Source organism: Pteronotus mesoamericanus, unplaced genomic scaffold, assembly GCF_021234165.1.
Source record: "Pteronotus mesoamericanus isolate MK-2021 breed Mesoamerican mustached bat unplaced genomic scaffold, CSHL_Meso_final contig_169, whole genome shotgun sequence".
Taxonomy (NCBI): Eukaryota; Metazoa; Chordata; class Mammalia; order Chiroptera; family Mormoopidae; genus Pteronotus; species Pteronotus mesoamericanus.
In genome coordinates, this window is record NW_026555068.1 from 4,480,363 (window position 1) to 4,505,316 (window position 24,954).

General features: G+C 36.6%; 1 protein-coding gene across 1 annotated transcript; it reads right to left on the minus strand.

The window, feature by feature from the left end:
* Positions 1-1,542: 1,542 nt before the first annotated feature.
* On the minus strand, positions 1,543-24,932 carry POLB (DNA polymerase beta). The gene is made up of 14 exons (XM_054565953.1): positions 24,702-24,932; positions 24,305-24,362; positions 21,891-21,957; positions 18,490-18,564; positions 18,094-18,152; positions 16,591-16,640; positions 14,655-14,706; positions 13,036-13,090; positions 12,866-12,938; positions 9,987-10,057; positions 9,212-9,298; positions 4,216-4,280; positions 3,586-3,725; positions 1,543-2,573 (listed from the first exon to the last, which is right to left on the minus strand). Exons 1-14 carry the CDS (start codon positions 24,760-24,762, stop codon positions 2,479-2,481), a joined length of 1,008 nt encoding a protein of 335 aa, XP_054421928.1. The 5' UTR covers positions 24,763-24,932; the 3' UTR covers positions 1,543-2,478.
* Between the last annotated feature and the right edge of the window lie 22 nt (positions 24,933-24,954).

Genomic DNA, 24,954 nt, shown 5'->3' on the forward strand with positions numbered 1-24,954 from the left:
CAGTGGGACATGCAAACTCGGTATGGGAGAGGCAGGCTGCTGACCCTGAAGACATAGCTACTACAAAAGGAGCAACGGAGCGTCCGCTTCAGAAAACAAATCCAAAAGGAAGCCAAATATTAAGAAATCACAAGATGGTAAGGGTAAGCGCAGCATCTCAAGTTCTTTAAAAAAAACCAAAAACCTTAAAGATTGGTCGAAACTGACTTTACTCCTCTCTACCCCAGAAACACACAGGGCGCATGTCCTGTTTCTCTTTTCATAAGCAGCTACGTAGATCAGGTAGTAAGTAGCTTAAGGTAGTTGGCCGGCCAAGAGGACAGAGGAATAGCCATAATTATGGACTGGTTAGAAAGAAAACATTTCATTGTTGAACTGAACTTTATATACACATCTTTTCACAGTCTGTAATTTAACAAATGGCAGTTTCCCTTTTTAGATCCTCAGAATACAAAATAGAGCTGAATGTAGGTGCATTAACTTCGCATTCCCAAACTTCGCTAAGTTGCTTTTTAACAAACTGTAGCATTGAATTCCAATTTTCGACATGAAACAGCTGGAAAGTTTGTGGGTGGTGAACTGGCTGTTCTTATTTGTGTCCTCAGGTGAACTGGCCCCTTTTTAAGTAATGGTCTCTCCTTGTGTTAGTATAAATCTCATTTAATGAAACACGAATGAGTGATCATACTTCATTTTTCATGGAAATATCCCACCTTTGACAAATGTTTTAACTCTATAAAAATTTATTTCCGTCAGGTAGAGCTGAAATTTCCATTATTGCTTTCAGCATAAGATCAAGCTCCAGGAGACCTGCACACTGTTTCTATTTTTACTTTGTGGCTTTTAGTTGTGCATCCTCAAGCCCTTATCCCAGTAGTAATTTTCAAGCCCATATTAATCTTGTAACAAGAAAAGAGGGAGAGAGCTGTCTTAGAATTTTTTACTGCAGACATGGACTTTGCTGTGCTTGCCATTTTTGGACTAAAATTTGTAAAGTGGCCCTACTGGGGGGACGGGTCTGCTCCAGGAGAGAGCACAAGGCCTCTGCTGGAGTCCAGAAATCTTCCAGTGTTGTGACTGCGGTTCTGGACTGTAGTGTCAGTCACGTGACTGACAATCAACAACATGCAAAGAGTGCGCCAAAAAATCTAAAAAGCTGTAAACATTTCAAATAAAGATGACTCATTGTATTGAAGCAGAAATTGCAGGTATTAATTTTTGAATCTTTTCCATACAAATGTATCTTAAGATCAAATCTTGTAGCAATGGAATTAGACCAGGCTACAGAATGGTGAGATGCTGCCCTGTGATGAATGGAAACTAGCTTTGGCTTTTGTCTATTTTTGCAGAAAGGTGATGTGATCCTGTAACAAAAAAAAAATTTAATTCTGATCCAGTGATTCAATTACTTCAAATAATCTTAAATAATTTCTGGTAAGGTTCTGGTAACTGACGGTAGTTGGGGGCGGGGGGGAAGCTATGGCATCTACAGTTCAATTAATTCTTCTATCTTACCAGGGGAAATTATCACAGCAAATACTATTTTTTTCCTTAAAAGCATTATTGTTTATTTTCTTTCATTTCTTGGAAGGGAAATGCCATTTCACTACAAAATAATTTAGTTAATAAAGAAATAAGATTGAAAAGGTAGTATCTTATGTTTGTACAGTCCTTTGCAAGTTACAAAGCATTTTTACAGTTTGTTTTCAATAGCTTTACTTATCATTTGATAACTTTTTGTATTTTATATTTACATAATTTTTATATTCAAAGCTATGGCTTTAAAGGAGTGTTTTTAGTTATATAGTTTACCATTTAAACTCAAAAATTACCTTGGAGGAAAACTAGGGCATAAAAGTGAATTTTTTGTTAGAAGTTTAAGAGGCCATATTTTGTATGTATGGGTGCATTTAGAAGTGGTTTTGCTTAGGGAGTTTCTTTCTGATGGATCACAACCAGGTTCTACAGGTTTCATTTTGGAGTTAAACCACACACCTGTTCATCTATTTAAGTATGTATTACAAAACTGAATATGGCCCAACCAAAGAAAATTAAATTTATGAAGGTCCTTAGTTTTTAAAAAATAGTGAATTATCCTTAAGAAGATAGCCTCTGGGTGTATCTTAACTAATTTGTAATCAACAGAAGGAAAGGAAGTGGGGATATGCTGATTTATAGTATAAGGGCAGAAAAAGAGAAAATAAAAATTCCCATTAAAGATGTGCTACCATCTCATATCTTAATTCTTTCTAGTAAACCCTTAGTAAAGTGTGACCAAAAATGTAAATTTCAACATATTTTCTAATAAAATTGGAACAAGATCATCTGATAATAGTACAAGAGGTTTTATTAACTACGGTGTGGGCTCAAGCACGAAGAAGAAACCATCATTTAAAAACACCAAAGACCCTTACATAGCAAAGGTTAAGAAATAAATTAAGACTCCTGTTGGGCTGTGCCTGGGAGGAAGGATAGGGCTCATTCACTTCGATCCTTGGGTTCCCGGTATTTCCACTGGATGTAGTCAAAGATATCTTTCTCACTGTCCACTGGCAGGGGTTCTCCAGCAACTCCTGCAAGTAAAAGACAAAGGAAACTTACTTACAAAGCAGTTTTAGGACTGACAGTTGTATGGGATATACCTTCAGGAAAAGAAAAACATAACCAAGCCACTAAAAAAAAAAGATACTGACTGTGCCATCCTCCCACATGAGTTTATGTTTGAGGCGTGTCATACACGCCAGTACTCCAAAAGGAACCTGTGCATTCCAACTATGGCCTTTGAGGTGACCCTAATTCATGGTTTTCCTCTCTGCTGGATCTCCACTGTAGCCACCATTACATAAAACACGCTAGAGACTTCCTTTGCAACTCCAAATGTGGTTGCTACACTAGCAGCACCAGTGCCAGCTGGAAGCTTACTAGAAATGCAGAGTCAGCGCTGCCCTCCGAGGCCCACTGAGTCAGAACCTGCACTTAATGGGGTCTGTGCGTGGCGTGCACACACACTGACGCGTGAGGAGTGCTGCCCTGGTCTCCCAAGGATGAAAACCAGCTTTTTCAATTTTAGGACAAAATAACAAACTCTCAATTTTCCTAGTAGACAATAGTAAACCACACAGTATATTGTTAAATGTTAAGATCCACAAAGCAGAGATTAAGCAATTCTTACTCTTTACACTTTGAAAGCATGGGCCAGAGCTACTAGGCCTGGCTTGGCATGAAAAGCAATAGTCCCTGGGCTCATCAGGAGCCTTAAAGGCACATTTGAAAAAACAAAGTACTTAGATTAATACTCTTTTCTTTTTCTTTTTTTTTTTTTTACGGACCATCATAGGTAGAAAGAATTGAATCCACTGTGATAGAGCCAGAAATAATTCTTGCCATTGAGGGCCTGGGAGCACATATGGATTAAAGCCCCTTTTTCTGCCTGAGGGACTAACAATACAAAAAAACTACAATTAACTGGCATAGTTACTTAAAGGCTTTTTAGAGAACCAAAGTTGCTAAACCAAATATTGTCTCTTTGAATATAACTTTCTTCCCAGATGACTGGGGTTTTCTCTAGGGGACACAAATGCTCACCAGTGACTCCTAAGGGGCGGATTGAGTATTCGTTGATTGTGAAGCCCTTCTCTAGGGCATGAGCTCTCATATTCTTATTGAAAATATCACTCCCCGTGAAATAGAGAACACCACAGTAATATTGATCCTTGGGTATCAACCTAAAAAAGGAAAAAAGCTGTATATAAATTTTCTACTACACATTTCAAATTAGCAAAAATAAGACTCTTAAAATCAGTAAGGTACATAGCACCTAAAATAAGTGTGTGGCCAGATAACCTGAAGAGGAGGCTCATTAGGTGACCATTCCAATGACCCCAAGCTTGCAGTTTAGGTTTTAGTATACTATGCTCTGCAAGAGGTGTGGAGAAATGAAAAGCATTATCACTTATTACAACTAACTTTCCCTGGGCAGGAAACTACTCTTGAGCTGTGGAAGGTATCATGATGAGATACATAGCTAGCGAAAATAAATTAGATTCTATAGACAGTTATTATTTATGTATTTTCAGGCTAAATATTGTCTATAGCTGGAATATATGGCACTTTAGAATAAAAGGGATTCTAGACATTTACATGAATTCCAAGACATACACAGGGAGGAGGGAAAGGGGAGAAAAGAAAAAGTTAATAGGCCAGCAACAAAAATACCTGATATCAATTCTTCTGTGTGGATATTCTTTTCCATCATTTTTACTGGGAAGCTGGCAAACACCCTAAAATGGATATTTAAAAGAATGCTTAAAAATGTTTTTGAGAACAAGGCTTCATTTTAGTTAAATATCATTAAGTGTGAGATTGTACTTGTTTTAAATGGAGGCAATTTGCAAATTCGGAGTTTTTTTGGTTGTCAAATGACTCTGATTGAAATATTTTCCTTTGTGAGTAGCCGGGCACCGCTGCCCCGCTGATGATGGCATCAGCGACATGAGGTGAGGGGGCGGCCATCAACACTGCAGCCCGCAGCCTGGGCAGCCCCCAGGAGCTCCTTAATGGTTCCTGAGAGTTCTCTCGCTAAAAGTCAGTGCCGCATCTGTCAGGCAATGTTGACAATCTCATCAAACGCGATATTTCCAGTGTGCTTAATGTTTTTTTTGCTGCTTTTCTGTTTCATGGCAGTTCTTTGAGAGCTTTGATGATCAGGGCAGAGGCAGGAGGCACTCCCTCAGTTTGGGCCTGTCTATTCTGAACAGTTTCACTGTAACCCTCTGTCTGACCCATTAAATCACCGGTTGCTTTGGCGATGTCATCACCAACCTTTTTTTGGAGAACTAGGCCCAGGGGGCTGATCTTGGGAGCTGATCTTGGGTCCAAGGCAGACATGGCATCAACTTTCCCACTGGTGCACCTCAGGTATATGAATTTGATCTCATAAAGTTTGGGCCCAAACTTCAGCGGCATGGTGGAGGCAGCTGATGTCAAATAAACCCAGATTCGGGCAACCAAAGAAAGTTGTACCTTAGCCTCCTCCGAGCCAAAAGCCAAAAAAGCTGAATTTGGAGCACTTTTAACTTAGTTTTACTAAACACTATATATTATCACTACCTCCCTATTATACTTCGTAAGTAAAGAGCTCCATGACACAGCAAGCAAGGTAGGAGGGTTTGGCCTTTCTGTGATTCTAAACAAGCCAATCAAGGAAAGCATCAAACATGAAAGGCAGAGACCAAAACAAACAAACAAACAAACAAACAAAAAGCAACTTGGAAGAAAATGATTTTTCAGGAAGAAGAAAACAAAAAAGCTATAAGTAATGTTTTCAGGTAACAGAAGATATTCCATCCATGAAATAAGGGCAGAAAACTACAGAAAAAGAACACTGAGAGAAAAGACTTAAAGTAAAAAACATGACAGCAAAAGTAGGAAAGTTGGAAATTGTGGAAACCTCCCAGAAATTAGAAGACAAAGAGTTGAAAAGTAATAAAAATTTAAAAGATAAGAAAATCAGGGGAGGCCCTGGCCAGGTGCTCAGTTGGTTAGAGAGTCACCTCGATACGCCAAGGCTGTGGGTTCAATCTCCGGTCAGGGCACATACAAGAATCAGCCAATGAGTGCATAAATAATAAGTGCAACAACAAACCAATGACTCTCCCCCCAACCCTAAAATCAATACATTTTTAAAAAATCAGGGGATCATTTTCTTCCTTTTCTGTAAGTGAGTTTTCATTATACTTCTAGTTTTCAAACAGGTATTTTCGAGGTCTGTTTTGCTATCTTTTCCTTTTCCAGAAAATGGGCAAAAATTCTGGACTACTTAGCAACCCATAAATATGTAAAAAGAACTACAAACATCAACAAATTCCAAAATAAAAGTTTCAAACACTACATTCTAAGAAAAATATGCAAGGGGCAGGCTTCTCATTCTACAAAGTAGTCGAGCTGTTCATTAAAAGCCATAAATTTGCACTCAGCAACATAGAAAAATTAAAATCTAAAATCCAAAATGGGTATTTTCTTTAGCTGTTGCTATAGCTGAAAGACAAATGAAATCTGTTCATCTTCAAAATATGAAACTTGCCTCCTTAGGCATTAACCAGTTCCAACTCAACCTTCAAGTGGATCAGAAATGACTTCCATCTGGCATTCCCATGAGGCATTACCTGGTGGATATGGATGTTTAGATGTCACAGGAAATTGTCACATCAGTAATAGGATTTTATCTAAAGGCTTTGTTCCTTTCCTCAAGTAGCTAAGTTTATTTCCTGCACTTTTTCTGAAGTGCTAATGTTAAAAAATTCCTCTGTATTACTGTAAACTCTTTACTAGATAGAGTAGATTGGTTTTGTTTGGCATTTCAAATTCGATAGCTTCGTGCAAGTGTCTGAAATAAAGCCCCTCTGACTTCCTCCGGGTGGTCAAGATACCTTCTGTTTGTCCCTTGAATCCTTACTGTAGCAGATATTTCACAGAAAACCATCCAAGGCCAAACTTGCACAAAATGCTAAAATCTGAATGGTACTCATCTTACGTACATTCAGCAAACAGGCATCTAAATGCAGAGAAAATGGTTTTTTTCTTCCAAATGTTATATTTGCAGGAAGAATAGCTTAATTACCTAAAGACCATGGTTTTACAAGAAGATTTGGAATAACCCTGGCTTTCCTAAGGTTTACTCACTATTAAAGGAATTGTTTGGAGGATAACTTGAAAAACACACAAATCGTCACATCTTTACAACTATTTAGTCAGTGGTTATAGTAACAAGGGGTTTGAAATCAAGCGGACTTGGAATGAGAAGGGTTTATTTAACTTTATAAATTGAATTCATTTTGCACGCAACTTCCTTTCAGAAACCTTGAGACCCTAACTCCGTTAGACGTCTCTTCTAAGGCCCATGCGCTTCCAGTCACTGCTCTGACTCTCTCCCCCAGGAACCGGCCTGGCTAAATCCCTTACCGCAAGTCTTTCCCCAAGACTCATTGTCTCTGCCTCTGACGATCCTACGTAATACTGTCTCCTGCACACCCATCTCCCCACACCTGCTCTCCCCCTTTCTTTTTTAAAAAATACTTATTATCCAATTTTACAATTTACCTATTTATTATGTTCATGGTTAACAAGCAGTTCCTTCCCACACTCCCCAAATACAAGTTCCACTTTAATTCACTGATATATGCCAAGCTCCTAGAACAGCGCCTGGAATGTCATAGATGTTTAATATGGTTGCTGGATTGACTGAATAGACCTTCTCATTCTGTTGACACTCATTCTCACCATTCTGTTCTCTCACATCATGAACAGTGAGGTCTGAAGCGGCCTCCTCTGTAGCAATCACTGGGTCTGGCTGCCCATACACTTCCAGGCAAAGGTCCTCTCTTTTCTGATTGGGCAGTTAACTAGAATAACCCATTTCCACCACTTTTAGCAAATCTTTGTGTTCACATACACTTGGCTACCCACCTTTCCTTTGCAGGCTACATCTAGCCCACTGGCTTGTATTCTTGCTAGCTGGATTACTACAGCCTCTGTGGGTTCTTCCTCTAGATCTCTATTTGAGCACAAGCAGAATACTGTTCAGACTGTAAAAAAAAATGCTTCCGCGACAGGACTGCATAACGCCTTCCACACTAACTCTGAAAGCAGGCAGTGCGCCGCCCCCATGGGGAGTGGCAGCGCCTTTCACAGAGACGGCTACGGGGGCCGGAGGGGCAGGCTGGAGAGATGCCCAGAACATGCCCAGGCACACAAGGGCACTCCTATGAAACAAACAAAATCCAACTCGTCTAGCTCATACTGGTTTTAGGATTTTATCTTATTGAATGTACTTTAAATGTAAGATTTATGCACATTCATTTTGAGTGAATTAAAATCAATATAAATTTTAAAAGGATGTTCAAGGAGCATAAAATAAACCCTATTTTAAATAGGATCTCCTGTGTGTATAGACTTTTGGACATAGAGTAAAATCTAAAAATCTGACAGATTCAGGAAAACAGATGATATACTTAATTCCCAAAGACTGACTAGAATTTCTTTGACCTTTCTCAAAGTTCTTTTGAAAACACTGATACAGTATAACCAACATAAGTAATACACTTTCATAGCTCATTAGAATCACCACGCTGAATTTAATAACATGGTATTTTTATATGATTAAATAAATGTAACATAAAATTTACCATTTTAGCCATTTCTAAGCATGCAGTTCTGTGGCACTAAGTACATTCACCCTGCGGTGCAACTATCACCACTATCCGCCACCACCAGGGCTTCCTCATCTTCCCCAACTGAAATTCTGTCCCCATTACACAGTAACTCCCCATGTCCTGGTAACCCCCACTCTACTTTCTGGGTGACACATTTCAGTCATCCATCTCAACCACCGTCTTCCACTGTTGGTTGAAACTACTGTTGAATTTATGCATGAGACTTGCTAATTCTAGCATGTCTGTTCTCCAAAAGCAGTCTCTTTCCTTTCAGTCATACAACTTGGGAAAAGTGAAACACAGAGAAAAGGGATACAAATGATGTAGACTGAAGTGATCAGTAGAATAAAAGTAAGCCTTTATTACCTTAGTCCTAGATTTCTATTTGCCTTCCTGTTGGTTTCTACACAGGGCCATTTATTAATCTGTTTTTAATCCATTTGCCATTTGTCTTGAATCTTTACATTTTAATTCCCTAGGAAGATGACAGGATTTTGACAATTCATCATAATGGGTTTCACTATTAAAAATCTCTGCAAGTGTGTTCCCCTCTACGAACTCCCCTATTGTTCCATGTAACGTGTTTCTTCCCCTGTGTTCTATCACGTATCTTGATTCCTTTTCTTTCTTTGGTATTGTAATATATTAAGATTCTTCAGACAATTTTATTGGAGAATTATTGGAGAATTCTGAGCCAGAGAATATGAAAACAATTTGCTATTTTAGGGATCACCTTATATATCAAGGTCATTATGGGTCTTTTGAAAACAGAAGATTATGCCTAATGATCTATTCTCATGGCACAGATATTTACAAGTGGGGTATTTAAAATAAAATTCTTTACTAAAATATTCTGAGATTAGCATTCTGCTAATTCTTCTTCTCTAAGGTCTCAAGGATATTTATTGACTGTAATATTAAGCTACAATGAAGTCACATAAAACCATTACCAAACAATCTTTACGGATTTTTTTCCCAATGTGTTAACTCAGAGGACTTACCATGAATTTTGTTTCACCTTTAGATAGAGTATCTGTAATAAAACAGACCTTTTGTAACTGCTCCACAACACGATGTAACAACTTGGGCTGTAGAATCACAATTAGGGAATAAGAAAAAGAACAATTACTCTGTTATGGTAAGAAAACATTTTTAACATGAGTTTTCTGATTAACTATGGAAAAATGAATGCCTATTCCTATGTTCTGAGTAAATACTTTTTTCTTCTAACAGATAATTTATCCTATAAAATAAAACTTATTTTAGATACCATCATCTTTCACCAGTATCATAATACTCCTAAACAAACATCATTTGTGTTTATCTGTTTCATTAAACCAAAAAATTAGCTGCTTCATCTTTAAAAAGCATATATTCCAAAATCAAAAATGTTTTGCCTTCTCGGGCTTTCTAATAAAGGTAAAGTTTTTTAATCCAATATTTGTTAATACAAAAAAAGTTCCTTTAATGAAAACCTAAATATCATCCTGGGTATTTGTAAAATATCTGATAGACAATAATTCATTTCAGAAATATTTTACTACATTTCATCTCTTTCAAACGTTGGATTGTCCTCCCAATTCCTTGTGGAAAACCATGTATCCCTTTCAACAACTTACCTGGCCTTTCACGTAATTCAATCAGTACAAAACACTTCAATTGACTTTTCAGAAAGATTAAAACAAAAACTTATCCTGAAAATATTCAGCTATCATTTAGAAAATGATATTCATTGCGATGTAAGATTGGTAACATTGATTATAAATTCTGAGGTACCTGCTTATTTGATTCAGAAGTAAAACTCGGATGGGTCAGAAGAACATCCATGTCTCCACTGGACTCTGCACCTATGATAACAAAGAAAATGTATGGAAGTCTTCATGTAAGTTTATCTGTTAGACAAACAGGACCAAGGTATTGACACATATAGAAGGACCTTACTTCTCATAGCTTAACTTTCTATTTCACTGTGCTTCATATTCAGAATTAGTTAAAAGATTTCAATTGTCCAACTATTCAGGTATATTGATGAAAACAGCAGAATCTGGTATAACAACAGTAACTGGCATTAGAGATTGCACATAATCAGTTAATTTAATGTATTAAAAATGAACTTAAGTATTGAATAAAGAGTAAAAATAACATTTAAAAATAGCTTTAAAACACATCAATGAAAACTATATATCTAAAAATTTCAAATTAAACAATGAGCTCCACCTCAATAAAGGTTAATCAGAAAACTCATTTCAATTCTTATGATTGAACTTATTTAATGAGTATTGATAAAAATTACAATTTTAGCATCATGGATAGGAACACAGCACATGGTAACAACTTAAGCTTTCACTTTGGTCCCTACTTTAAAACCAAGTAACTTCAGGCAGGTGACATACAGTTGTTTAAACCTTTCTTTTACTACGGAATTTTGCCTCCATTTAGATTAAATATGTTTCACTTTAAATTTTTTTTTTTCAGTATTACAAATGAAGACTGCATATTTCTCTAGACCTCACTTTCCTCATCTACAAACTACTAAAAACTACTTTATAGGCTGTTGTGCAACCAAATAAGAACATACGTAAAAGCATTTAGAATAGTGCCTGGCACACAGCTGGCATAAAAGAATCCTGTTTATTTCCTTTTTTTTTCATTTTTATAGGTATAATATATGTAAAAAATACTCCTGGTCCCTGAAGATCTACCAGTGTCTGTGGATCATCATCTTACCCATCAGCAATTTTTAACCAGATATTGAAACATAAAGAAGACTACATTGAGTATGTGCTGATCCCAGGACATTCACAGTAGCTATTTTAACAATAAAAAAAAAAATTATTGTCTTTTCTTCTCATTTTTTTCTCCTGAAAGCTGACTGTCTTCCACCATCCACCTACATTTTTAAAGTAGTAAAAATTTACTACTTTTTCCATTTAAAAAACAAAAACAAACTACTTAAGCAAATAAACAGGAAGCAACCCTAGGGTCCATTAACAGAGGACTAGATAAAATAAGGAATATCCACACACGACTGAATGTTATGCAGCTATAAAAAAGAATAAGGAGCTGTCTAGGTACCAATGTGGAAAATCTCCTGGATGTATTTTTAAGTGAAAAAAGTAAGGTACAGAACATTATATTACCTTTGTGAAAGAAAGAGAGAGAAAGAAACCAAAATTGTGTATTCACATTTAGTTATATTTACATGTAGAAACACTGAAAGAGTAAACACTGAAAGAGAAACACTGAAAGGAAGTCGATATTAATGGGTCATTGGTGGAAGGGAATGAAAACAGTAAACAGGGATAGAGTAGAAGTGAGACTTCTTAGTATATATCTTTTTTATATTGAAGTACGTAACCATATAACCTACTGAATAATAAATAAAATCAAAAATAAAATGAAAATATATAAATCCAGAACAGCTGTCTTAGTCAAATGAGCATGCATGAGACTTGCTGTGTAGCAAAGTCTAGGTCTTGAAAATATTGATTCCAAGGCCCCATCCAAGGAGATTCTTATTTAGTAGGTTTGTAACAGGGTACCGCAATGTTTATATTTTTAAAAACTAGGTGTTTCTGATGCGCAGACTTCAAGAACTTACTTTTTTTTTTTTTAATATTTGTTTTTCAGAGAGAGGGTAAGGGAGGAAGAAAGAGAGGAAAAAAATATTGATAGATTGCCCCTCACACACACCCAGCCAGTGACCTGGCCTACAACCTAGTCATGTATTCCGACCGGGAATTGAACCAGTAACCTTTCACTTTGCAGGCCAGCAAACAACCCACTAAGTCACACCTACCAGGGCACAACTTGTTAACTTTAATCCTCTCATTCTGCAAATACAGAAATCAGGATGTGGAGAGACAAACTTACTTAAAATCATATAGTGATAGATTTAGCCTGAGAATCCAGGCATTTTGGCGCCAAACCAATATTCTTTTTATTTATCAGCGATTATGGATTTAGTCTTTTCCTCTTCCCAAATCTACATTCTTACAGCAGCTACTCAGAATTTCTTATAGCCCATCACCTACTTCCAAGCAAAACCCCAGATGGCCAGAGATTCAATTAGATATCTATTCTAAAAGTTTTAAATAAAGTTTCTCTATTCTAATTGCTGAAGTTTATATTTTTAAATTTATGTTATCCCTCCCAATTTTTGAGGCAGTTAGAGACCACGATTATGTGGTTCTTGCTTTGCTGGTATTCACATAGTAAATGGAGATCCGCAGAACCTTGTTGTGAGAACTGGTTTTCAACTGGTACTTCTGAGACATTATTCTTAGACCCATGATAGATAACAGAAAATACAAAAAGTAAAACAAAAACTGGATTCACTAGCATTTAGCCAAACAACAACTATTAGGATTTTAACATACTCAAAATTGTTTTATAAATTTTAATTAAAATTTGTCACTAAAATATCACTCTATAATAAATCAGTATGAATTTCCTCTAATTTTTCATATACACATTTCCATCAATAAATAAATAAACTTAGCTAATACATCCAGATATTTAATTTGTTAAGAATTAGTTAAATTTGGTAAATTTGTTAAGTAACACACATTACATCTTTTTAATTCATGTTTTTCATATACATTAGACAATTTTAGCAAGGCATGAATATAACCTGGGATTAAGAAGTATATTACCTCTTCTGAAACTGCCACAGACTGTAGCAATGTATTCAGAATCCACTTTTTTAACTTCATTTAGTACAATATCCTAATAGAAGAAAAATTAAGTCAGTATTCTAAAAATGGTTTTTCACCAAGTGGTACTGTCAATTTTAATCAAAGAATACAACTCAGCACACTCTTACTTGCATTTGTAACATCTCTTCACGAGGAATTCTTTTCTCAAAGTCCTCAAAATATCTACAAAGACAAAAAAGATAATATTTTTGTGACATTTATATCTTCTTAAAAATTACATTTCCTACAATATCCTTACAATCAGACCATTTAAAAATCAAGATTAAAATTCATTAAGACAAGAGTAAAACTGGGGTTGGGGAAGGTTTATTCCTTAGCTTGGATCAAAATCCTTAAATGTCATCCTTTCTGATATTCCAGATACTCCATCTAAGCCTATTTATGAGTAAACTTCACATTCATACGCCAAGAGTAAATAAACACATATTAGTACATTTGCAAATTAGACTGCTCCCTATTGACAAATCAAGGTTATAGCTTATTACCCTTAAATCATGTACAATTATTGTATTTTAAAATATCCTAGTAGGATCTTGCAACATGAATGAACCCACACATTAATTGAAAGAAGCCACTCACGAAAGACCACATGTCGCATTATTTTATATATAAGAAATGTCCAGAATAGGTACATCTATAGAGACAGGAAGTAGATTAGTGGTTGCCAGGAGCTGGTGGGGGGTGGCAAGTGGGAAAGTGGTAGAGGGTTGGGGAGAAATGGAGAGTGGCTGCTGACAGGTATGGGCCCTTTCTGAGAGAGCAGAGGACCCTACATGTGATTATAGTGATGGCTGTGCAACTCTGTGAATACACTAAAATCACTGAATTGTCTATTTTAAATGGGTGAATTGTATGGTATGTGAATTATACTTCAATAAGATTGTTATAAAAACATTCTCTAAGTATAAAATAACATCTAAGAATAAAGCACCTGGTCAAAACCAATTCTCAAAACAAGGTTCTTAAGACGATCTCTGTTTACTATGTAAATGCAAGGAAAGTGGGAACTATACTATTATGGGTCTCTTACTTGCTCAAAGTTTTGGAAGGGCAGTGTAAGTTTAATATATTATAGTAAGTCATCAACAGAAAAGTTCAGGTTATTAGGACTGAATTGCCAACAAGACTACCTCTAGTAGTCTTAAGATACGTGCCTTTCCATGTACACAGCTTATGAACTATGTATTTTAAATAAATAGAAAGGGGGTTCCTGATTATGTCTCGCACCCAAAATAATAGCTAATGCTGATATATAACATGCCTATTAGTTATTCCATTCCTGTTATATAGGTGTTCGAGTTTTTCTTTTTTAATTTAGTGTTTGAGGAAGTATCTTCTGAGGAAGACTCTAGACTTTGCAAAACCTACACTGAGCCTGATTATATCCTTACCCCAGACCTAGTGAAGTGCTCTGTATAATTTAAGCACAAAATAAACACGCACTGACTGCTTGATGCACTCAGTTCTATGTATTTTCAGAGGAAACTCCCTGCTAAAGTCAAGAGAATGAGGGAAATATTTAAAACAAGCAAACAAACTAGAAAGCAATAACAAAACATGTGAATATAGGCATATTCTCTACTGGAGTCTGCAACAAATCTTAGCATTTGTAAATAGAAAAATGGTTGTTTAGCTAACTTTGAAGAATTACTATGATGTATGGAGGAATGCTATAAAAATTTTTACTTTTACATCTCTAGTGTCAAAGTAAAATTTGCCACCTTACTTCAGTCCAATTCGCTGATGATGGTTCAATTTATCTTCATTTTTTCTGAGATCTGTTTTAAAAAAATGCTAAATTCAGTGATCCTTTTTATAAAAAACTACTGTGCTAAAAATCCTGTTGAAAGGAGAGGTGTTATCTTTATTTTTTAATTTAAAAAATTGTCATATCATAACATCATATCTGAAATCTAAAAGTGACTTTGTTCCACTTGGATGTTCCTTAATTGGGCATGAGTACAAGAATAAGTCTTATTAAAGAGAGAGCAAGATAAGTGTGCTTCAACAGCAACTCCTATAATCACCCTCATAGTCAAACAAACTTTCTTTGGAAATATAAAATGGAGAAAAATAAGCATCTTTATGATATACGGAACACTTAATATTTTTCATAGAGGTATTTACACAGAAAATACTAAAGTATATGACTGAAATGAAACAGAAATATAGAGTTTGTTTTAAAATACAATATAATATCAAGAGTCACATTACATATCTTTGAATTGTGAAATAACATAAAAGCCATTACGGTAGATCCTTCACACACCCAAGGGATGCAACTGAATACCTTTGAGAAACAAATTCTTGACTACTGTACTCAATATTTCACTCAGATAAACCATATATGCCACAGGCAGAAAAGCACAAACCCTCTGAGATGCAGTTGTAGTAGAGTTCATTATCTAGCCACGTGACACAAATTCTTGGTAATATTACTAATTAATCATGCCTCTTAAGAGTTGGTTACTATTTTTAAGTACTTTAGTGGGTACCAAGCATTCTGCTAAGTGCTTGACATGTTGAATACCTTATTTCATTAAATCATGAGACAGAAATTAAATACCATTTTGTACTCAGAAACTAATGAAGTGGAGACTAGATTCAAAGCCAGGTCAGTCTTTAAAACCTGTCCACCCAACCATCTGCATGGCTTACAGTTGGCTGAACACACAAATACTAAATCCCAAATGCCACAGTAATGAACTAAAATGCATCTACATATATATAGTATATAGAAATGTATGAAGAAATAAATTATATTTAAAGGATTGCTATATTAGGTTTAAAAAAAGTGTTTCACAATTACTTAAGACCTATTTTAATTACTTCTTTGAAAGCATAAATTCATTAAACATTATAAGCCGTCTTAACAGAATTTTTCTCAATATACATGACAACTTTTAAGCTGAATGTGTAGGACTTTATTGTCTAAAATTTTTATGAAGATACAAAGGTAATTTAAATCATCTAAAAATCTGCAAATGAAATCATTGCCTTAAAACCAAAAAGCTGTCCTAGCCAGGGAGCTCAGTTGGTTAGAGCATAGTCCCAATACACAAGTTTATGGGCTCAATCTCCAGTCAGGGCACATACAAGAAGCAACCAATGAATGCAAAAATAAGTGGAAAAAGAAATCAATGTCTCTCTCTAAAAATCAATGAAAAAAAGCCACTTCTTGATCTTGATTTTCTTCTGAGTTACAAACTTAAACATGTTTAAGATGGAAATATAAACTACTCTTTTCTTGTAAAATCATTGATGTTGGATTTTTTTAAAAAAGATTTTATTTACTTATTTTTAGAGAGAGGGGAAGGAAGGCAGAGAGAGGGAGAGAGAAACATCGATATGTGAGAGAAACATCAATTGGTTGCCTCTTGCCTCAGCCCCAACTGGCGACCAGGCCTGCAACCCAAGCATGTACCCTGGCTGGGAATCAAACCAGCGACTTTTCACTTGGTGGGATGACACCCCACCAACTGAGCCACGCCAGTCAGAGCTAAACTACTCTCTCTATTTACTCTCTTCTGTAGAGTTAAAAAGAAAACATGTTTGTCTACTAATTAGTATCTACTAATTGAGAAACAGTTTTTCAAGTTTTAGTTTGTTAGAGCATTTAACAGTCTATCAGGACCACATTTAACCTGGAATTACAAACTCACCTTCTAATGTTTTAATTCCTTCATCTACAAACTTCCTTGCAGCAGATGGACTAGAAAGAAAGAAACGTGTTATCTCAATAGCCAGGAAAACTCTGGATTCTTGGAACAAATAACCAATTTTGTCTTCTCTTGTCAAACATGAAGGGTTATTATTAAGCTGAACAAGACTTGCTAAAAATTGCATGGTTAATTTGGTAATGATCAATTTCATCCAAAGAGAAGAATTCTTAAAGCCTCAGTCTACGAATACAACGCAAACTTGTACATGAGAAACATGTCTAAATAGTTAGGTGTCGTAATGCCCATGCACTTTATTCATAAAAGACATATGGGTACTTGAAAACTGTTCATTTGTTCATGAGATTGACAGACAGGCTATTATGTACCAGATACACTGCTAGGTGCTAAAAATAGAGTAATACACAAATAAGGGCCCTAGTCTTACCTACTCACATTCCAGTGGGAAGAGACAATAAATACATATATAAACAAATAAGAAAATATGCAATAGGTGAATTAAAATAGGATAATATGACAGTGGCTGGGTACTACTTTAGGTTGGGTGGCGAAGGAAGGCCTCTGAGATGATATTTAAACTGACACTAGAAAGACAAAGGGCCTTTTTATAGAAACTGTGTGATACAGAAACTGACATTCATGTAAAGAAGGCAAGGTGACAGAAAAAACAGAACTGAAAAGGGAGTCAGGAGACGTGGGTTCTAACTCTGATTCTGCCACAGTTATCTCATTTTCTGTATTCAGTTTTCTTGCCTGGAAAAAGGGGACAATATAACAGATGCCCTTAAAACAACTTTTAACCAACATTTTTATGGCCTTGGGTCAAGCTCATTTTCAGTAGACTAGGTTTAAAAGTTTAATCCATTTTAGAGTAACTTTCATAAAAGTGTTGCCACTTAAAGTACTGTCATATATCTAAAAAATGTCTCATTCCACGAAGATGAGAGTTAAGTATTACAGACTTAATATTTCAATGTTCACCTTTACTTTGGTGTCAAAGAAGCCTCCTTTCATGCTAGTTCAAATTTTAACATAAAGATTCCTTCATTAAAAATGCCTGAGGACTAGTTTCGAATTCATAAGGTACTCTGCTAGGTGCTATGGAAGAAAGGCATTTATTTAATGCTTAAGATAAATATCATGCTCAGAGACAAGTGAGCTTGAATCTGGGGGAAGTAGTAAGAAGGAAGTACACGGGGCAAGCGTTAGTGGAGTTTAGAGGAGGAAGAGATTATTACTGGCTGGGGAGTCAAACTGGTTTGATGAAGGAGGAAACATTGGCCTTGGATGGGGCTCCCACACTAGTGGCACCATGTAGAGAACAGCCTCAGCCACGTGGGCCATGGAAGAGTAAACTGTATGGGCAAAGGCACAGAGGCGGAAAGGCACAGGTTCTGAAGGGAAGCAACATGCACTTTAGTTTGGCTGACATAAAAAAATTACACCAACCCTGCTATTGTGTCTGCTCAGAAAAATAGTTCATACCCAATGCCAGTAACTCGAGTCAGGAAATTGATGGATGAACTCGTATCATCCTGCCGAATCTTTAAGGAAAAAAGAAAAAGCGTAACAATGATTTAGGAATGATTTGAGGACTCAAGTGATCTTACTGGAAATATACCAGTCTGCTAAGAGACCTGAAGAACCACTTACATGTGCCTGGATAACCCCTATATATGAAGTATTCGTATATAACCTCAGTGGTTACAAGTGATAACAGAGCAGCTGAAGATGTCTCAGCGCTAATGTATCCAATATTCTTAAAAGGCTTATTCATATAGACTTATGCACTAGAGGGAGTGACTCTGCCAAAGGTGCTGCGTGACGGCTGCCACAAAGACAGACGTTAAAATCAAACAAGCAAATAAGTTAAAATTTTACCTTTTCCAGTTTTCGCAATTTTCCAGTCGCTAAAAATTCATCAATCTTTTCAGCAATTTTTGTTCCCACTCCGGGCTACATAAAAAATTAAAAATTTAAAAGTCATACAAATAGAAAGCTTACCAAATCACTAAAAAATAAAGTACAAAATGAGAAATGAAAAACCAGTGAGCATCACATGACCAATTTTGAAACAAAGGATTAAGATAATTGAGTCCTAGTAAAAATATTAAATATATAACGGGCAAAAGAAAACCCTAGCAAAAACAATTCTAAATGACTTATTTTTAAAAAATTAAATTTTATTGTAGAAAAATGAGAAAATATAAAGTTGCCTAAAGAAAAATATTTAAATCACTTGTTTATTTCATCACTCTGATAATTTAAACTGTAACCTTTTAACTTAATATCTGTTATATATTTACTTTTGTTTATATATGTAGATTTACTATATATACACATATTGTTTTCTTACAAAAACACAATCATACTGCTTCATAAAGTGTTTTTTCAACTTAAAAATATATTGTGAACAAATTTCCCTATGAATAAATACAACTACAATATCTTTAATGGCTCCATAAACATATCACTGTATAAATGTATCATAATTTACTAAACAAATACCCTACAGGTGAACATTTAGATGGTTTCCAATTTTTGATATATAACAATGTTGTCATAAACTTCCTCTACAACAGAAGTTCTCAAGCTTTTGCATACATCAGCCTCACCTGGAAAATACGTTAAAAACACAGATTGCCCAGTCCCACCTTAGAATTCCTGATTCAATAGGTTGCATTTCCAACCAGTTCTCAGATGATACTGAAGCTGCTGGTCTAGGTACTGCACTTTAAGAACCACTACTCAAGAACTGCACAGTCCAACATGGCAGCCAGTAGCCACACATAACAATTTTAAGCTTACATTAATTCAAAGTAAAAAATGTAATTCCTTAGTCACACTAGCCACATTTCATGAACTCACTAGCCAAATGTGGCTCATGGTTACCATTTTGGACAGCAATGCTCCAGAATAGAAGTTCCAAGAGAGCAGAAATCCTGTCTTTTCACTGCTTTCTCCCTAGTATGTGGATGAATACCTGACATACAGGCACTCAAAAATTAAGAATTAATTAAACCTTGTATACGTGTATCTCTACTGATTTCCTTAGTTTAAATTCCTCAAAGTGGAATTGCTGGGACATTTTCCAACATTCTGCCACATTATACTTCAGAAAGGCTATAAACAACCAACATTTTGATCAACAGTAAAGGAGTATCTTTTTTCCCACATCTTTAGTCATATAGCATATTAACTTGATAATCTAATAGGCATTATATACCACCTTGTTTTAATTTGCAACTCTGATTATTCATGAAGTTGAACTTTATTCATGCTTATAATTAAATATTCAACATGCATTACAACACATGTGCCAGGTATTACCTACTGTCTCTTAGCCCCAAGTTCACTCTGCTATATCTTTTTTTTGGTTTGTCTGTTTTGTTTCTTTCTTTTTTATATTTTTATTCCTTTTTTTAAAAATAAAAGACTTTATTTTTTGGCAGAGGAGAAGGGAGGGAGGGAGGGAGAGAAATCAATATGTGGCTGCCTCTCACACTGTCCACCTGGCCTCCAACCCAGGCATGTGCCCTGACTGGGAATCAAACCAGTGACCCTTTGCTTCACAGGCCTGCGTTCAATCCACTGAGTCACACCAGCCAGGGCTCTTCTTTTTTTTTACCCATTTTTTATTCTTGATTTATTTAATATTTAATAAGTATAAAGCTACTGAATACATATTTAAGTTCGGAAAATAGCAAATACCAGATAGAAATGAAAAATACTTAGTAAGAGTAGATCTGAAAAGGGAAACTGCTCAGGTTTCTTGTTTTGTGTGTCCGAAGATACATACTGACCTAAACCAATTTAGGCCCCGGCTATTTTCTATACCTAACATTAAGTAATACAAGGCAAAATACTCATTCTGGGAAGTTCAGACTCCTAGAATTATTGAGAAGCAGTCAAATGTACCAGAAAGTAGGTCTGTTTAAAAATAATGGTGAAATGGAATAAAGATGAGATGTTCATATTAAGTCTAATCTTATACAAAAAAAAAAATTGTGGGCATTTCTGTGTTCTTTTCAGGGATATACTGTAAGCTCAGATTTGGGATGAAGCGAATCAGAGCTTGACAAAGCTTTGCCTCTTATAAATGATCAGGCTATTCACAATTAAAAAAGGAAATTTAGTGATGCTTAAAGGGGAACAGAGTGGGATCAGAAGTAACTCCTACGGTTAACACTGGGCCAGTTCACAATAGAGAAACTTAGAATTAAAATCTAACATATTTATTAGACTTTAAATACATGTCTAGTCCATGTATTTGTCTAGTCCATTTGGGGAGGATATATTGATGCTGAGAACTATTATGGCACAAAGGATTTAAAACCTAGACACCAGAGCATGAGTTGTATTAAATGATAAATTCAAGATGAAGATGTGTGGTACAAGAATAATGTGGATAAACTGTCACTTAGTCATAAGAAGTACAAGATTTATGGTAATGTTAAGAGTCTGAAGGACACAAATATAAGGACAGTTATAGTTTATACTCTGAAGGCTCCCATGAGAAAATTAAGGACAATCAAATATTAATACCTAGAGGACTTCCATGAAACACAAATTGATAAAGAACAGAAAAAGATGATAACTATCAGGACCTTGACTAATCAAAAGCCATGTCAGTTTGACATCTTTAAGAAAAAATGAATAAGAAAAAGTCTTTAATTTTAAAGAACTTAGAATCTTTTAATGAAATTTAGATGAGAGGGAATCTGATTAACAACAGGTAAATTTTCCCAGGATTCTTAACTATTACAAATTACCAAGAGATGTAACTCTCTAGAAACTTACACTAGCATTCAGGGCTTTACGGAAATTACAGAGGACAGGGCTAAATGCCATAATATACAAAGGGATTTAATCGGGTGCTTATTAGTAGGTAAAATCTCTTTGGGAGCACTAAGTCTTGTAAGTTCTTGTACCTGGGGATCAGAAAAAGGAGGCTGAGGACCAGACATGCTGGTACCACTCTGTCACCATACTCTTCTTCAGGGCTGCACAAACTGAAAATGAGTAAGTGCATGCACATATGGAGAAAGCACAGAAACAAAATTGTAATTACCTATTTTTAAACCCATCCCGCCTCCATCAATACACTTCAGGCTTGAAAAAGTATGCTTGAAACAGAATAAATATTATTCCAAGAAATCAGTAACAGTGAAATCTGCCTGTGTGGGTCAAGGCAGCTTCAAAGAGGCAAATTTCGTTTTTATGGGAACCCACCAAATTTGTACAGATATGAACTCTTCAGTCAACCTGCTCACTCAACTTACCAATTTCTTTGCTTCCGCTCCACTCTTTATTTTGTGTGGGTACTTTGCTATCACAGATGCTGCTTTTCTATAAGAAAAAAAAAAGAAATTAGAAATCTAGCAAGGTCTTAATTTTTCTTAAACTGGAATACACACACAAGCAAACATGCAGTTTAACCTTTCATCGAGATAATTCTCCACATCGGTGTAAAACTTATTAAAAACACAAATGAGCTGAGAGGCCACCCATCTCTCTAGCTTTTAGAAATTATCTTGAAAATCTTCATGTAAGATAATAATATGATTTTAACGCATATGTAAAACTAGGGAGATTCAAGAAACAGTAGCATTTCCTTTTGGGGATTAAGTGGAAAATACAATTGGAACATTTTTAATAGCTAGTTTTTAGAAATTATTCATAACTCCCTTTTATAAAAATGTGCCACTCAGTAGTATTCTGACTTCTAGATACCCAACTGACTAATGGATGGCTATTTTTAAATTCGTGGTTTTAAACTACATTCCCCTTAATACCAATTCTTTTTTTTTTAATTGCTCCCATTTCAGTTCCATGTAAGTCAAAATGACCTGTGATTCCTGCCCATCTCTACACATACCCAGCTCAGTAGTCCGGTGACGGGTTGGGTATACCCTGGGAGCACACTGATGGTATCCTGTCCATAATTTCAATGATAAATATGGTTTATGTGATGCTGATAAATAGCCATAATACATCTAAGTCTAAAGCACAAATACTGGATAGTCTTTGGAGTCTTGGTTTTCATTCTACCTACCACATACTAATGTTTAGACTGGGATTTCAACTTATATATTAGCATAATACTAATGATGAGTCTGGAAAGGCAGGTTGAGGGCAGTTTGTGGAGGAAATTGTTGCAGTAAAGGCAAGTGGTTCTAGATAAATGGCACTATGGGGAAAAGCCTGAAAAGGAAGAATAGATTGTGAAAGGCCTTTTGTATGCCACAATGCATTTAGACTATCAAGGCAAAGAAGATATATTTAATTACTTGATATCGATGAATGACAAGATAACATAATTATTTTCAAAAGAATATTTTGGCTACAATCAAGAGAAATATGTATCAGGAAAGGGAGGCACATGCAGGAGTGTTGCCTGCTTTTCCAGACCATAACCCTTTAGCAAAATTACTGACTCACTAGAAAATGCCACACCCGCTTCATGTCTCAAAGCTTTGGCACACTTTGTTTCCTATCTATAGATTGTTCTTCCCCTCACTTATCCCTTGAAGGGTTTATTCAAGACTAAATATTTTCTCTCGGAAACTTGACGTGACTGAAATTATAGGGTTGGATATCTCTTTGATTTCTAGATCAAATGCATGGATAAAAGAACAACTACTCTACAGAGGAAATCATAGGAGGTAACAGAGAAAATGTAATCATTTTTGAATTATGCTGTCTGGTTGGGCAGGGAAGGAGGGAGCTGAGTTTGGTTAATTTTGAAAAGGTAAAGATAAAGGGAATAGAGACATAAAAATCTGGAGAAAAGCCCAGTGAGATTTGGAGTCACTGACATAACCTGTATCCAAAGCCACCAAGAACAGGAAGATTGCCAGGCAAAGTATGAAAGTGAGAGAAGACAGTGCAGGGCAGACCTCTGGGAAGTACCAACATTAAAAGGTAAGATAGGAGAGGTGAGCAGGAGGTGCACCATCACAGAAGTCAGGGGTAAGATGTGAATGGAATGAGCTAGCAGTGAATGCCACTGAGGGTCCAATAAGATGAGATGCAGGCGAGAGCATTTTCAGAGGAATGGGAGAAGGGAAATTTTACTGCAATGAGATTAGAAATGACTAAGAATTAGGAAGTCCAGGCAAGGAACACAGATTATTCAAGAAGGTTAACTGTATAGTGAAGGAAAGGGGAAGTTAAGAAAATTGCTTTGTTTTTGCTTTTAAGAGCTAAGGGATTTGGACATGTTTATAAGCTAAACATCAAAAGCAGATCGATGTAGGAATAACGCCTAGTTTAAGGCCCCTGGTGAGATGAACGAGGATGAGATCCAAAAAGGTGACAGGATAAGACACAGATGAACCAGATGGAAAAATGTGATTACCCGAACCACACCTATTTCACAGCACAGACCTCATTCACCTTCTTTCATTATGGCTTAAAATCAAACTGTATTTTCAGTAATTCATGTTTGATGAGAGATAATCAGCCTATTTTCAGTCAGAATTGGGGACTGATCAGAATTGATCCTACAGTGCTCTGCCCATATTCTCCCAGAAAGATTGCAGTAAAGCACTACCACAGAGTCAATACCCTCGGTTCTTGCTTTTTTTTTTTTTCCTCCTCCTGCAGGTGGTCCAAATATCCACTGGCCCGTCAGCCCTTTTAATTGCCACACATCCCAGAATGCATGCTCCCAGAGACTGCCGCAGCGTCCCACCTGTAAGCATTGTATTTGTGGATCGCCTGGTTCACGTTCTTCTCAAAGTTTGCGAGTTCTGAAAAGGCAACAAGAGACTCGGGTGAACAAGACCACGAGTAAGCAAACGAGAACTGAGTTTCCCGTAAGGACACGGAACAGCCTTTTACAGGATGGTGACCCCCGACTCATAAACGGGCCAGGCCAAAGGCAGCCCAAGAGGTGACAGAGAGTCCCCAGCAGTGCTGACAATCAGCCGCTGGCCACGGGCGCGGAAAGAAGATCCACACGGAAGACTACTCGCTGCGAGGGGCCAATCCCACTCACTGGGCTATCGGGACCGGAGAGAGGGTAGGGAAAGCAATTTGGGGTGGGGGCTGGGGAGAAGAAAGCCAGAGGCCCCCGGTCCGGTGCTAACCTGTGAGCATGTCGGTGATTCCCCCGTTGAGAGTCTCCTGTGGCGCCTTCCGTTTACTCATGGTGGCCTTCACCCGAGAACCTCAGAGTGCACAGACCCAGGGACTGGCCCCCCTCTCCCACCTTTAAGGAGGGGCAGGGACTTGGAGAGGGGAAGTAGGACCAGCCCAGTCCCCGAACAGCCGGCGCCAGCCGCTGAACAATGGCTGCCTCTGACAGGGGGCGCGGCGCACGGCGCAAGGCGCGCCTGGTGA

Bases quoted from the DNA above. Each gene is read 5' to 3' on its own strand.
- POLB (XM_054565953.1), bottom strand. From the start codon at position 24,762: ATGAGTAAACGGAAGGCGCCACAGGAGACTCTCAACGGGGGAATCACC. The intron at 16,641-18,093 runs GTATGAACTATT...CTTTCTTTCTAG, and splicing joins ACTCGAGTTACTGGCATTGG to TCCATCTGCTGCAAGGAAGT. The intron at 2,574-3,585 runs GTGAGCATTTGT...TTTTACTTGCAG, and splicing joins CCGCCCCTTAGGAGTCACTG to GAGTTGCTGGAGAACCCCTG.